At 41.1% G+C, this 17131-nt stretch overlaps 1 protein-coding gene across 2 annotated transcripts in view; it reads left to right on the top strand.

Moving 5' to 3' along the window:
• Positions 1-3997, top strand: part of vg (vestigial) — a 57666-nt gene extending 53669 nt beyond the window's left edge. For both annotated transcript variants that reach the window (XM_066732515.1, XM_066732514.1), the window contains one exon: positions 2647-3997. In XM_066732515.1, the coding sequence (XP_066588612.1) occupies positions 2647-2693 (47 nt within the window). In that variant the 3' untranslated portion in view covers positions 2694-3997. The remainder of the gene's footprint in view (positions 1-2646) is intronic.
• Positions 3998-17131: the final 13134 nt, after the last annotated feature.

The following is a 17131-nucleotide window of genomic DNA, read 5'->3' as shown; positions in this document are numbered from 1 at the left end:
GGAGAGCGCAATGCGCAAACTTTACACTCTCTCTCTTTCTCTCTCACTCTAAATAATTGCAAAAATCAAAAGGAATCGCAAAGTTTTGCTTGCATCTTTAGGTGGAATTTTTTTTAAATCACATGCAATTTCAATAATTATTATCAAGAAATTTCATTAAAGGATGTAGGAGGGGCTCCTGACGTAATAGCATGGTGATAATTCATAATAGTCCGAAGGTTAATTTTTCACGTTTGCTCATAACTCTCATCGATACATGTAAGCAAGCGAGTCGAGAGGGGTCTCAGGACTACTATTATAGTCTGGAGAGCAGGGAGTTTGCCTTACACCGCGAGTATATTGGATTCCAGCCGGTGGAGGGTCTGACCCTCATTGATAAGGGTCATCGCGTTACAATGCTCTTCCTATGCACATCCCCGTTCGAATTTTCATTCTCAAATACCATCGCGTAGTTCCATTTAATTGAACTCTGAACGCTCAACACCCCCGAAAAACTCGTCTCTATTCTCCCCTCAGCTACAAAACTACCCCTTCAACGCGCAATCTTAAACAATAACGAAACTAAACCAAGGACCGATACGACCACATTTAAGCGAGATTGCAGTGATCTTGCAGCATATTATATATATATATATATATATATATAGATAAGAAAAGAAACCACGAAAAATGCCAGAATGAAAGCATCGGGTCTTTCCAGTATCAGGCTAAACAAAACTTTCTTTCATTTCGAATTTCCTTGAGAATTGAAAGGCGAGGGATGGAGCTTTCTGTACTTTCTGTAGCGCCTGAAGGGAGCTCCCTTTTGTAGCATTTCACAGTGGCCTTTGATATCGAGCGCTTTCATATTGAAAACGGAAACATTCGTGCACAATAGTATCTGCTCCGCGTGCCCTCGCGCGCGCACTTGTGTTATCTCGAGACTCTCTCCTCCGCATTGAATTTCTCATTAAATCCCAAAGAATTCTTCTCGACGGTGCAAAATTATATAAATATATATGTATATATACACACACACATCGTGCATATATGTAATAAACGTGAGAATCATTTGGAAGTTGGTTGTTTATGCGATGACAATATAGAGGAGAATGAGGTATATGGATAGCGTGGGGAATATTTATGTGTCGATAAAATGTTTCGAGCGTGCGGAGCAATATGCTCGGACAAAATGCCAGAGCTATTGGGGCTTCTTGGTTAAATTGTGCGTCGGATAACACGAGAGAATATTGCTGGTGTTTGCCAAGTCATCCTCTATGGATGGTCCCACCCTCCTATAAGCAGCATTTACCGAGCCAACTTCCTATGACACGACCTACCCACCAGTCAGTCAGTCAGTCCTCTACACACCATGGGGTGTCCCGCACACGTTTCACCGTCAAATCCATTAATTCTCTAATAACTTGAAATATCCACAAAATATATCATACTTTCAATCTCGATCCATTATATACATATACCATACTGCAATAAGCATAGAGTCCCAATTATATTAACTCTCGCAACATTTTCTCACGGTCTCATCCCCCCACTCGTACACCATTATCTATATGTATATATATAATACTGTGCTATAATATAATGGTAAACGGGGAGAATTTTAATTATGAAGTAAAATCGTTTGTAGGAGAATATTGCTGAGAAATGAATAAGAGATACGAAGAGCTTATCGTGATCTTTGACCCCTGCGAGGCTACCATTTTCCAGCTCAGTGAGCTTACATCGAATAATACTTGGACGTTCGCTCGAGTCTTTTATTGATGTTTTTTTCGTCGGTCCTTCAGAGTCTCCATGTATCTATATAGATTGAAGCATAGGTGACTCTGAGAGACAGGTATATAACAACGGTCCACGTGCCGACACGTGCGTCTTCATTACAGCTTTTTAATCGCATGCTCGCATCCGTCTGTCGCGAATTTTCCAAAGTTGATCGTGTAGGTTTATACATGTGTGTAATATAAATGCTTTGATTATAAGCAAAGTTTTCCAGATGAATAAACACGTGAGTGCCAGGTTAGCGAGGGACGTTGGAATGGTTCGTTTGATTTTCGCGCGAATAGTTGGCGTTTTTATTATAAATAAGTATCCTTTGCGAGATGAGCCCGAAGAGTTGTTAGCCTTTGACTGTGTATCAAGATCGGAGAGGAGAGATAAAGTTGGAGGCTCGCGCAGTAGGGATTTCAGGATGAACATGAGATCTTAACCGGTCGATCTCGTGACATCGAAGATCAAGCATGGATCTTGGCTCGTCTCGATCGTCTCGGTCGTCTCAGTCGTCCGTCCATGCTTCTCTTCGCTTTGTACGTTCGTGTTGCTCAGCGGGCGCCATCACCAGTTCTGCACCCTCGCATCCGTCAAAATCTCCTCTCGTCTCCTCTTCTTTTATTACGCGCACTCGCTCGAGAGATCATTTCGAGATCGACCAGTTTTTCCAACTCTAAACAATTTGTACCTTTCCCTCCACAGAAAAAACTCTATATCGATCAGCATTGATATTTCATCGGTTTCTAAATCAATTGCAGGACTAGAAGTGTACATGCAAAGTCGAAGAATTATCATCCCTTCCTCCCTTCGAGACATACCGATAATCTATAGTAGAGATTAATATAAACATTGCAGGAAATTCTAATCAATCTTTTGTTGCAGGTCTGGAGTCGCAGGTTCAAGATTCGAAGGATCTCTATTGGTTTTAGAGTCCAGTAGTGGAGTCTCGTATGGCTTGGGTGAATTCGCAAGGTCCCTCGAAGAATCCAAAGAGTTTGGAGAACGGTGGTTGTCGTGATTTACCTGCGAGATTCGTCCATTGAGAGTGTACAGAATGGGAAATTACTGGTGAAAAGTTGAAGAAAGCGACGACCCAGTGCTGCTTCCTCGACTTCCGGATTTTTCAAGGACGTCGCGAAGAGGAGTACCTGGAAGGACGCTGCTTGCTCGTGATTATAGAAAATGAAATTTTCTTGCAACTGTTCGAGGTAGAGGGGAGTGTGGCTGTGGTAGCCCTTGAAAACGGATTGAATGGAAGGAACCGAAGAGAAGAGAATCGTCGAGGACAGCTTTTCAAAGTGTACATAGTGTTACCTAAGAAGTCTCTTAAGGATTCTACTATTAGCGTAATCTCGGATTATAGTATTATATAGGCAATTGCGCGCACTATTACCTTAGTGACTGTTGTCCGATATGCTGAAAAGAAATCTCTAGTTCACATAGCTAGTAGGGAATTAGAGTTAAACGTGTCTAAATTTTCCAAATAATTAATTGGACATTCTCTTGCGCAATTTCTTCGTGCGAGATCCAATCAGGCCCGGGCTAAAGCTTTTGTATAAATGTATGTTATTGCGCTATAACGACGCTCGAGAATTAAACAGAGTCTTTCACCAACGGATTTCTTTCCAATTGCACAATTTTCAATTGGCTGCAGCTATCGAGAACCAGCGCCTGTGCAAACGGTACTGCGAAGATAAAACGCATTGTGTCAGTTGTGAAACGATCGACGTCACGGTGAATCTTTTCTCCCTGGATACGTCCATCTTTCGCGTCATAACTATTGTATCACAGGATTCGATAAGTCTGCGTTTATTCGTCCAGAAAGGTCCATGTTCCTTGAATAATAAATATGATCGATCGCCAAACTGTCTTTTTTTTAATTTTTTTTGTTCTCTTTCATTTCTTTTAATTAAAGCGAGTCTTGTTAGCTGTTGGCTTGTCGCTGCGATATGTGAATAAATTCGCGTTTACCGATTTATATAAATGCGTATATATATATACATATATATATATACATAATAAATACCATACACAATATTATATTTCAGATAAAACACGAAGGAGCTATTATAATTATTTGGTGAATTTAGCTTAAAGCTTAAGCGAAGTATTTATTGACCAATGATCTTGCCATATAGTACTATTATTATTATTATTATTATAATTATTACAATTATTGTATCATAACACCACATGGCCACCGCAAAATTATTCCGATCCTTCTCCAAATGGCAAAAACATTAAAGGCTGTACGAAAAAATGAGAATGTTTCTTTGTCTCTTTTTTGAGAATCTGTTCGCTTCGTACCTCGTCATCATTATCCTGGTACCGTAGAAATATTTCATGGGTTGTGTAAATTAAATTATTGCTACGATACACACAGGATAAGGTGGGAAAAGTGAAGGATGGCCTGTAATCATTGCATATACATAGTTAGCCTATGCGTGAAAGTTGAGAAAAATCGGCCTGCGCGAATCTGTAATGTGCCTCGAAGAGTGAGGAAGTATACGCGTTGGTTATTAGGAATACGGCCATTCTTTGGAAGGCTGCACGTGGGCCTCACGTGGTTTCCTGCGCGTGCTTTTTCCAGGCCGTCTAGCCCTCCACATACGCGATTGTGTAACGAAGCGCACAAATCATACGCTCTCCAAAAGAAACAGGACAGACTGATTTATGCGCGAGCAGAGCAATGTCCTATTTGTATCCAAGCGTATAGTGCTGTTGCCCGCGAGCCACCAACCGCATATGGGAAAGAGAGTCTTGGAAAAATAACAAAACCGATACTCTCCGCTATCATATTAATCTCTAACACATCTCATCTATATATTTATTTAAAATCAAAGCAAAGCACACAGCTACTATCCAAACGCTCATTACACATTAATGTAGGATACACTTGATTAAACAGCTTCTTTATCGATCATAAAAATAATGAGCAATTATGATTGTTTCGTTTAGAAGGGACAATTTTCTCAGGGATTACAATCTCATTTGAATATATACGATGGATATATGGTTAAGAAGGATCGAGGAAAGAGTAATTAATGTCCGGAGTGAAAATAAAAGATTTATCGGGGTTGTCGAAGAAATTATCGGCTGAATAAAGGCAGACATTGAGTGGAAGTAGGTCCGATAATTACAGGAGGATGGAAAACGTCAGGCTACACGGTAAATCTTTTGCTTCTCTCTCTCTCTCTCTCTCATTGTCTCCCGGCTCCCCTCATTCTTGCCACTATATCGCTTTCGGTCCCTCTTATCTCAAGATCGAAACTAGCCCTCCTCTTCACCTCTATACTCCAAGATTTATTTGATTATTTGGTAGATTTAGTGGTGGCTACCGTTTATTGGAATCCACGTAGACGCAAGAATCAAGATTATCATTTCGCTGCTGATATATACAACGACATCAAGGCTCCTCTACGTTTATACACATACACACATGTATAGACTCTCTATAAGAGATAGCAAAACCTATTAATACCAGTAGAATTGATTAGCGCATTTGAGAAAGCCCGAACAACGGGTCAAACGAGACTCGATGTTTCTCAAAAACTCTAATTGCTCTCCGATTAATCGCAACGCTATGCGAAAGTCCACGTAAACGATATTTATATACCGAGAAGAGGAAGAAAAGTACGCTCTTGCGCTCTTACGAAGCTACTCGTCGTTTCTTCGATAAATAGGAAGCGACAGCGTTAATTGCTCGGCTTCTCGTTTCATTAGTCCTTATATACGTAGAGCGGCTTCCGCAATGTTGACGCTCGGCCGATTCGACCAAGGAAAGTCAAGCGAGGGTCAGACGACACGTGTAAAGGAAATCTATCGAAGATCCGGCCAGATGTCTTTCGCTTCTCTCTCACTTATTTTACATATACATATAAACAGCACGTGTCTTTTAATTTTCCAAATCAAACTTATCGCATCAGCTGATTTACATAAAAATTCATCAAATATTTGTACACCTAAATTTACACTCCTCGCAAGACGTACACTGTATTACCATCGTAACTATAACATAGCTTTTCTTCGATGCATTTTTACATTCATCAGTCTGTTGTTTGGTAAAGAAATCAGCGGAAGATATATGTATGTGTACAAATCTAAATTCACGGTAATTAAATACCAGACATGCGTATGTGGGGGGGGGGGGGATAATCGAGTACTCCCTTAGTACGTATATATATGTATATGTATATAGTTATATAGACGAGACGAGCATCGGTCAGCCCCCTAGATGGTGAACTGATGGGGTCACGTTATTGATATTGCACCAAGGGAATAAATGCGCCAACCGTGAATGTGAATATTAATACTGCTTTGCGCCGACCTCCACTCATCCTGCAATCTTCCGCATCATTTCTCATCGACCATAAAACCTGACAGAGAAAGAGAGAGAGAGAGAGAGAGGAGGCACGTGCGTTTTTCCTCTACCAGACACGATTTCTCAATTGAAATCAACAAATCTCCAATTACTCTACTATACATATATATATATATATATATATATATATATATATAGAGAGAGAGAGAGAGAGAGAGAGAGATGCAATTACTCTGTGTGCATAGCGATGAGATAATAAAATATCCAAGTATCGAGGTGCGTTGTACAAGAGGGTGGAAAATGGAGAAAGAAGAGATTGGAAGGAGGAGGGGTCGATGGCAATCGAGCAATCGGCTCCCAGCAGTGGCCTCGATGACATAGTGACGCCGCGCTCGACAAAGGCTGAAAAAACGTCTAGGAATGCCGACGAGAATATTTCGGCGGTGTCACCTTAGAGAGAGAGAGGAGCAGGCCAGAGCGAAGCGAAGCGAGCCTGTCCTACGTCTCTCCTCTGTGTTTACTCCGTGCATGGTTACAGTGTGTCGTGTCGTGTCTTGTCCTCTCTCGCTCGCTCGATGCCTGCCTGCCTCCAGTCCCGGGATCCTTTTACATCCTCTTAAATACTCTTCTATATAAATTCACTGATTCTCTCTCCCTCTTTCTCTCTAAGGATATATGTACAACAATTAAAAATTAACCGCGAATGATTATATCGCTGGAGAGGTCGATGACGACACAAAGCTCTTTATTAGCCGTATGATAATAAAGCAGTTGATTGTCAGAGTCGAGCGATTAGCATGATTTTTCACGAATGACGATGCACCTGCTGCCCTTTTACTACCGTCCCTTTCGCGCAGTCGCAATTTTCTGTAGAGAAGCTAGCATTCGTGTGTGTATGTGTGTTTCGTGGACCCCACTGCGCACATTGGCACTGAGGATGAATGCGCCAAATGAGACGTGACTCGAATGCGACCGAATCTCTCCCTCCACCCCTCCTATTAGCTTCAAAGACACGTGTGCTCAACCTATATAGCAACTACCATTGTCGAGATGCTCCAAACCGTGATCCACAAATAAGCAAAGTGCCGTGAAATCGACGCTACCAATGGAAAATAAGGCTCCACACGGTATTAGTCGCGTGAAACACTAGCGACCAAACAAAATCCCCTCCATATAGAGAGTTCTCTCTGTTCATTCCCTTTGGCATAAAACGCACATCTCATCCCCTTTCTCTCTCTTCAACATTATACTGCACATATGATCTTCGTTAATCGTACAATAGTGATTTTTTCTTCGAACACCTATTTTATTATCACTATATTGCATAGAAATGCAAGAATTTGCCCTGGTACATCGTTTTCCTCACTCTTAAGCTAAAAGAATCGAGAGGGAGAGTGAGAGAGAGAGAGAGAGAGAGAGAGAGATGAGAAAAGCAGAGCCAAGAACGTGTCTATTTGAGCGAGCTTGGTCTCTCCTCTCGTCGTGCGCCAAGGAGCCGAGAGCCGAGAGCCGAGCCAGCAAGCGTTCGTGGAATGTCTTCATTAAAATACCCGAGCTCATCATTTATGCAGAGCAAAAACACAACGAGGTGAGCTTCATCGTCCGACGAGCCTTTCCGATCCTCGTCAGCTACGTCAACGAGGCTCCACTTAAACTATACACCCCCCCCCTTCTTTTACCTAGGTGCTACACTTTGGAAAATTCACAATGTCTGCACCTTGGTTATAATTCATTTGTTTGTCATTTTTGAACTAGCGACATCGCGCGAATAATTTATTCAGGATCGGTTTAGAAAATTCTTCCGTCCGATACAAATAGTGGTGAGTTATTTTATTGGTATATAGAGAGATGTCAAAGGATGAGGGAAGGGGGATAGATAACATAGATTGATAGAAAAAGAAAAAGAAAGAGAGAGAGAGAGAGAGAATATTTTGAAGAGTCATTTGGCTGGGGTCACCGATCAAGAGCGTTCCATCGAGAACGATGTCAACGTGGCTTGACCGTACCTGCGTACACCGTAGAGACTCGACTGACCTCCGTCCGAGTTCTGGACCCCACGCAAGGTGCCCGTACTATCCCACGACTCAAATTTATGATTCACAGAGAAAATAGTCCTTTATATACGTTCCACTAAAAAAATCAATTTTCTCGCAATTTCAAATCATAATATTCTCTTCTTCGTATAATCCATCAAAGAAACAAGAGAGAGAGAAAGCCAATGATGAAGAATCTCGCAGAAGAAATCCTATATTAAACGATTGTAATTCTTGTTTCCGAAGAGATTTGTGCAACGCGTCGAGTTTAATAATCGGTAGATTTTTCGTTGGAGACGTTTCAAGTGGAGCGATGATTATCCTGTATTGGTTATATGAATAAAAAAAAAGAAAATACACCAAGGGGATTTATAGAGATGGAGATAAAATGAAAGATAATAAAGCATGTTGACAGAGTCCCCCGTAGTGCTACCTGCAGTGCAGGATGCCTTCTGTATCGCACGCTCAACATCGTCCCCGATCATCATCATCTCCGATCGCCATCTTCGTTCCTATATGCAGAGTTACGTATTTCCGAAATGTATATGTATATGTATACGAGTGCACCCCCACACGCGCTTGGAATATGGAACTCTAGAACGATCGGGATGACCAGAGAAATTAGGGAGGATGATTCGGACATTCCTGCTAGTCGCGATCCTCAACGTACAATGATATGTCACAAATGGACAACCACGGTGTTTAGAGCTCCTCTTCAGGAATGCGCGCGTACGCCCTACGATTGATTTCTGATTATCCAGGGATCATTCTCGTGTCTCTTATTCAATACCAACGACCATATACTTTACGCGTCTCTTATTTATATACTGCAAACGATTGAGTTGCAGCATTTTATTGTTAGAGGAATTTGACTTTTTAAGAAAAAACAGCAAGAGATTATTTTTATATTATATAATGTATAATTGTGTGTCATGATGAAAATAATGTTTTATTGCTACAAGTTTGTCGTCATATTTTCACTAAACTATGTATAATACTATTCTAAAAGCGCCAACATTACACATTAAAAATAGTTTGTACTGCTCTTCTTCAAGACGAATAGAAGAGTTTTTAAGGAGAGTTTGCGAAATGTACAATTAAGTCAAAGCTTCGATTAGCTTATCAAATTTTGTTGCCATTAAGAATTCGGCCACCAGTACTTTACATAACACAGATGTTCATTATCAGTTTATAATAATTGTTTCTATAAAATCCACAGGACACGCGTGAAGGTCGTTTTCTGGTAAAACTTTAAAATAGAACACGCGGAACGTTTCTTTTCGGGTTCCCGATGTGGTTACACATTTAAAACATTGTAGCGATGCATCCGGAAACAATTAATCCGCAATGACGATTTCTGTAACATTTCACGTAACGAAGCGTTCCTGGATCCTGGTAGGGGGAGGTAGACCCACTTATATATATATATATATAGAAGAAAACATTTCTTTAGACGCCCACTGGATCAAACTTGTCAGTTACCGATGCTGAGGGCGCCAAATGCGATTGAACCATTATGATTACAGCTACAGCCACGATTATTACTTTTGCCAAAAGCTGTAAAAAAATTCAGAAGAATATTTATACGGTGCAAATCAGTTGAGCTATAGTTAAAACTGTTGATTGGCAAAAAGCACATCTAATCTCCTACTAAATTAGAGAATTTAAAAAATATTTGTAAAAGATCATACTCGGTCCACGTCCGACAGCAGCATATTTCATACATGCATGCCATGCACATATGCATGGTAGAAAGGTGAAATTTAATTTTGTAATGGGTGAAAGAGAGATGGAACGTCACTCACTGGCAGGTACAATTTTATTATCACGCACTATTCACTAAAACTTGAAAACAATATTCACACTTAGTTGCGGTTACTTACATCCATTATTAATCCACTGGTATAAGTGAGGATTTTTAGCAGAAATTACACGGTTAGCACTAAGGGGTCTGCGCGTTTATGGCGTAAGGTTGGTTCATTAATAAGCTCCAGTGGCCAACGAACACATATATTTATACAGATGATTATTCTTCCCACTATTAATCGCACTTGTGCCAACCAGTAAGTGTATCAAGAAATTTTTCGATGTGTTTTTCGACGATAAAGAGAATCCAGCCTAGAAATCTATGATTGATGTTGGTAGCAAATATGAATTTGATGAAATTGCACAAGGAGTATTGCAAAAATGTGTATTTATCCTGTTTTTATTTCATTGGCTTACAAATAAATGCACTGTGTTTTTTTTATTATTTTTTTAAAGAACATTTTGAGTTTGCCACAACTCTTCACGTTTGTTACTCGCGAACGACAGCTGTATCGTAATAATGTGAACCTGATGGTTATTTTAATTGAACAGATATATGCAAATAATTATAGGCGCATGTGTATATATATATATATATGTATATATATATAGTAGGTGCAACTGTATTCCAGAAGGTATGCCCTCGAATAGAGAATAATTGTACTTCCTAATAATCATTGCGCGGCTTATCGTGCAAATATTATAATGTTTATACTGATTACGTGTGCCTCGCGTGTTACATAATTTTCCCTCATAAAATTCCTATAGATTAGATCTTGATAGACTGTCTAATATTTCTTTCACTTTATCGTTAATTAATGGTTATGGCCAACATTCTTACGCATTATTCATCCTTAAATAACCTGCATCTGGACAAATAGAAAGACATACAAGATCGCTTCCTTGATATTATAAAGGAATCAATCATAAGGCGCTCTTTTATTCTTCGCTCGCGCACATGTACTCCCCGACATCTTTCCGCTGTTTGCATTAACACGATTAGCAAAAAATAGCCGAAACGATTTATTGAACTATTAAACAACACTGCTTGAAAATTTCATGCATCAAAGACTAGTTGTTGATTCTAGATAAGAAATTTAGAGACTAATTCGTCACACATCAAACTAAATTTCTAATTTCATACTGTGCGAGTACTATAAATATAATTACTTTCCATCTCGGTCAATTGTGCGTAAAATCAAACGATTCGTCTTAATTACATATCCACCGAGAATCTGTACGGCGGCTATTGGGAGAAGGCGAGATAAACGACGCTTGGGTATATATATACATGTATACACATCTGGTAGGGAGGGGGGATGAAAGGAAGGAAGGAAAAAAAAAGCTGTAGTCTTAGAGCGAGGGAAGATTTTATCAAAGACAGCTGAGAGGTCGATATTATTGGGTGTGTTGTTGCTGCTGGTGCGTGGATGCGGTGGAGGCGCGGCGCGGCGCGTCACAGCGCGCGCACTAAATATATATATAGTTACAGGCAAAATATCGTATCTGCGGTGGGAGAGGTACGCGCGGATTTGCATGCGATCACTTGGCGATTAAACGAGATAGAATCGCGTGGCTGCTATGTCCTCCTGTCTTGTTCCGCTCCTGCTCCTCTGCCTCGCTTCTCTTTAGTCCCTTGGGCCCCTCTGGACTCTGCTGTCCCCGGCTGCACCGGCCTGCAGCCGGCATCCCAAATCGAACCGACCGACCAAGCCAGCGCGAACGCCGCAAACGAACCGCCGTCACCCTCCCTTATACACGCATCTATACATATATGTATGTATGGATGCGTCTCAATAAACCTCCTCTCGACTCCTTGTAAAGGAGCCTCCGTATACTCTCTCTTTTAACTTTAAACTTTTAACTCCTTGATAAAAGCACGCGTACTCCCTCCCTCCCTCTCTCGATATTCCGAGTGTCGCCGCGCGCATACCCCATTTCTTTCTCCAGTATATATATATAGCAAGGGACGACAACGCTATTCTCACCCAAAACACGTCGCGCTTGATTGTACTCGCGCGGTATTCCTTAATTATCCAGGCTGTATATATTAGTTTTCTACCGCTTAACCGTCACTGATACACACCGACGGTACCTGATGCACCGTGTACATATATATACATGTATTTATTTATAGCACGCGTAGAATGCGCGCAAAGCTGGACCTCCGAGTGATCGTGCACTTTCTTTCAGAATGCGTCTTGTGCAGTATTATGTATATATAGATATAGATAGATAGAGACTGTAATATACAGAGAGAGGGGGAGAGAGGACATTGGTCGTTTAGATCAGTGTAGGTGAAATTGTGTCCTCTGATGGAAAGAGAAGCAAGGGGGGAGTTGCAGCATGGGCCAGGTGGAATTTGGCGAGTGACACTGCAGGAGTTGCAACCGAGGTGGGAGGACATTGAGCGATGCATAGCGGAGCTGGTTGGAGATCCGAGTCTCTCCTGCCACTCCTACCGATCCCTCTTCTTGCACAATTTCCCTGCATCCGGTCCGCCAAGCTTCCGATCGGTATTCCACCTGGCTTTTCCGCGGATTTCCAATACTGTCTCGCGCAAAATTTCACCCCTCCCTCCCTGCTTTTACGGTTATACCCAGAGAGAGAGAGAGAGAGAGAGAGCGAGAGAGTCCGAGTTGGATTTTCGTCTGTATTCGCAATACAATTTGCATATATACCAATCGTTGCAATCTATGCTATGTGTGTATATATATATATATATATATATATATATAGTATTGGTTAGAGCGTTTTCGAAAGAAAAGGAGAGAAAAGCGTGGAAAAGATAGAGAGGATCAATTATATTATATGGTGCTGTTGTGGAGAATGGTTTGTCGAGAGGTAAGGGTATATGGTGGATGGCTGACGATTGGGCATCGGGACGGCCGCGGCGCGCCAGGCGTCGTCATGGCAACTCACCCTCTTCGACGAGGGCTGCCAGGGCGGGGACGAATAACTCGCGAAAACACGTAAATTAAACGCACTATGGGGCTTGATGGGGCGGAATGGGGCCGAGTAGGTGTTCCAACCGTGAAACATAGCCGTCATAAGCGGATATTAAATCGCGCCGCCACGCAGCCACGCCGCTTCTCCATGGAGGAATAGGCTCTGCTCGCCTCTCGTAAATGTCACGTGCAGTGTAAAACCCTCTGTGCGCAAGGTAGCAAACACCTTGGCGCCATTAAAAATACTAAGCATCGAACCTCCTATACACACACATATATATATATATATATACGAATGGAAGGCGCACTGCGCAATTTTCTTTTATCAACGAAGAGAGAGTCGCGCACAGGTGGAGGATGAGAGAGTTTTGTTGAAAAAGCTGCACTTTACATTAATGGCGTTTAAGAAACCTTGAAGCGACACGTTTGCGAATAGCTGGACACGTACGCTATGCGTACGCCAATAAGAGTGTATTAAATTCCTCCTGGCGCGGAGTAAAAAGCTCATAAAAATAGCCAACGCTCCGAGGTCGATCTCGAGGCAACTTTCCCTATATGCCTTATATACATAATATATATATATTTTTTCCTTCCAAACTACTTTTTCCCTTCGTCAACAAGATTTACCTCGAATAATTATCCCGATAAACTGCGATGGCGCATCCGGGTCCGCTTCGGATTATACAACTTTGCCTCGTCTCGGCAAAAGCCTCCTACAAACTTTTCTAATTATCCCACAACTAATTCTCTCCATAATGAAGATTTTACGCGTATACCGAATTAACTCGCAAGTATAACGAGACTTTTTGCAAAATATAGCTACAACGCACCACTCGACACATTCTGCGCATATATGCAGCGATTCGCAGATCGACGCAAACAAGTGTCCACGGGAATATCTGCCAGTCAAATTGCAAGAGTGTAAAAGAGAAGAGGGCTGAGAGGGATGCAGGAGCGAAGTTCGATATACCCGCTGCATGCACGAATGAAGAGATCGGTGCTTGGCTTCTGAAAGATAAGCCGGCAGAATATTCGCCAGAGATTCCGGATGGACAAAAAGCTCGTAAAGCTGTGGAAACCAGTATATAAAAGAGGTATAGCTATATATATATATATATATATAGTGTGGTACATACTACGTACGTATGCGAAGCAACTATCCCTATATGCGTCATTTTCCGCGCGCCAGTTTTTCCGCAAAGATTGCGAACGGTCGACTGGCATTGGGACGTGGCGTGGCAGTCGTGCTACGAAAGCACGGCAATTATCTTGTCAATTACCTCGATTGATGGTAGCCGCCGCCATATTGATTTCGCAAGCAATCAAAGTCTCCTAGATCGAGTGATCCGACCGACCGGCCTCTCTTTCCTCTCTTCTCCCCCCTCCCTTTACCAACTTGCCACTGCATCGATCTACACACACACACACACACACGTGTGTGCACACATTCGCGCGAAATAGAGTGAGCGATAATTCTTGATTTTGCCAGCAGTGTATAATACCAGATGCCTCTCTACGTATATAGTGGAGAACGCGCAGCTATCGATTATCGAAACACAGAAATCCCAACTATTTCTCACTCGTCTATATATAATACCGATTGCTTCCCTGTACAATCGCTTCGCATATCCATATGCGATATTCTTTCATTTTTTTAGCATTCGACAACATTTTCTTATCTACGCGCGCTATTTTTTAAATACTTATTTTCTTTGTTTATGGTAAAAGGCTCTTCTTCGCGTTTATATGTGTATAATTTGTATTCGATTCGTTTGAAATTATTGACGGAAAAGAATGGGTGAAGAGTGCTTGATGCGATTTATGGGACTAAATGGGGACCAACCGTAATATCGAGAAAATAATCTTTTATTCATTTTACGAGGCCACTATGCGTGTGCGGACATTGAGCAGTGGGAAGAAATATTATGTACGCGTTGTTACAGGTGCGTACGTGCGTACGCATAGATTACTGTCACGAAAACGTCGCAGTTAGCTGATGCATACTGCGCGCCAACGGCAACGGTCCTTTTCTCAATTCGGACAGCCGGCTGTCGCGCCAAACTCACATTTTTTTCAACTGCAGCTACGTCACTCGACTATTGTCAGTTAATAATTCAACATCAACGTGTCCTGCACCTCTGCAGCTGACCTGATCTACCGATTACACATACACACATGCACGAGCACATTTACAGTGAGGAAATAAATATATCGATATATACCGTATGATAAATTCCAAGGAAAAATATTGCTTAAAGTTAAGTTCATTTTCATGGAGAAATTTTTAATTACAGTCTATGCGAAAAACAGTGGTTTTACCGATTAGAGTAAAACTAACAATTATTCCCAAGAAATAACGATAGGAAAGCAATCTTCTGGATATTGCCTAAACGAAACATGGTACCAAATCTCCTCGACTGCAAGGTCGGAATCGTTACCTGTTTTAAGGAGAATTTCGGTAAATTTACCGATTTCACCCCGTAATTATGATTATTATTTTAACGATTCTGCATTGTAAAATTGCAAATCTGTCACCTCGTGATCGAGGGGATTTTTTTTTCTTTCGTGTAATAGTGCATCAGAACGTATGGTATAGACTGTGTCGGACACACAGGCACACAATTGGAGCAACGCGGCGGCGACGGCGGCGACGCGCCCCCGGAACCATCGAAATGGCGGCGCCTTTGTGGGCCCCGCCGAGCAGCCATCACCGAGGGTTTTTACCCTTCTGGAATCCACGAAACACTTTTACTTACGCGCAGACCCATTGAAATGCAACTCGCGTTTTCTACCGAAGGCCCGTCGGCCCTCCCCCCTCCTGCTCGCTCATCTCTAACTCTTTTTCTCTCTCCTCACTTCTTCCCTACCCCACTATCTCTCTCAACCCCCCGCCTCCCCCAAAAATTCCCATGAGATAACAACTTTACCTGATAAACCTGCAGCAACCATGTCTCGCTTCCATTTCGACAATTATCAATTTTACACGTCTGGTTCTTCTCACCTCTTTAACTTAAGTATTATACATTTTCCTTTAAATATACTTATATATAAATTTACATTACGTAATACTCTCCGGTGTGTGTTCCACGCTATCCCATCCCAAACAACCATAATCGCTCGTAAGAGTAGAATTAATATATTCCCTTGTTAGATATGATCGTAAAACATGTGTCTTTGGAACTTTCGTTTTCCCTTTCACGATAAGACGTAGGCTCCGGCAGCGCCAGCCCCGTACGAACAAGAGAGCCAGCCTTTTCGACCCAATACAATATTTATAATGGCTTAAAGACAATGGCTTCGATTGATCTGTCGAGGCTAATGGCTTGACTTTACGTGACAAGAATGGCAAATTTACATCTCTCGTTAAAGGTTAATTGAAATAAATTTTGTAAGGATTTTTTTTTAAGATTTATTTTTCTGTTTTGTATATATATTTTTTCAATTCATTTTATTTATAAGCGAATTTTATTATAAAATTGACAAATTAATAAGAACAGTTTGTAGGTTCAACAAAACGGATTAGAATTAAGATTGTACCTATAGTAAATTTCTTTTATGGTAAATAAAATTTCTCTTGTAATTCGTTGTTAAAAATTGATAATATCAAGAATTCTTACCTTGCGCTTGTTTCGTTTCGTGAGAGGCTGCATGAAAATTTTCAAGAGCATGAGGGAAATTAGCGATTTGGAGCAATACGTGATAGAATGGCGGAAAAGTTTATGGATCGTAAAGGAGAACGAGTATGTTAGCCGTTCTTGCTGGTATAGCATCATGGACCAGGTTTATCGCACGAGGCATCTTGAGAATTTGTTCATTTATTTCACATTAAACCGGACCGAATGTTATGGTCAACTAAAGTCAACCACGACTGTCATTTCATCGAGATAACTCTCCTAACCCATTAATACTTCTGTACAATTTTATTTTTTCACCGACTTTATTTCCTCGAGCACCAAATCTCTTCTCCATCCTTTATTCGTTCATTATAATATTACCATAAATTTTACACTAATTTTATCCAACTATTATCGTTTTGTTCAAATAGTAAATCTTCCAACGCGTTGAGAATCGAATCCGCAAATGTGTCAGGAACGTTCCTATCGTTATGCTTGATATATTTTAATGGATAGGTATATATAATGTAAGAAACGATTATTAGCATAGAAGCAATAGGTTTACGGGAATGTGCTATTTCCACTGCAATCTTACTATCGCGTTTATGATGCACCCAATTGCAACAAAGTTATCCACGAGGAGAC

Source organism: Prorops nasuta, unplaced genomic scaffold (genome assembly GCF_024137725.1).
Source record: "Prorops nasuta isolate Cenicafe-Biocafe unplaced genomic scaffold, Cenicafe_Pnas_1.2 PNAS00010, whole genome shotgun sequence".
In the NCBI taxonomy this organism is placed as follows: domain Eukaryota; kingdom Metazoa; phylum Arthropoda; class Insecta; order Hymenoptera; family Bethylidae; genus Prorops; species Prorops nasuta.
Note: the sequence above shows the minus strand (reverse complement) of the source record. Positions and strands in the feature narration are given on the sequence as shown.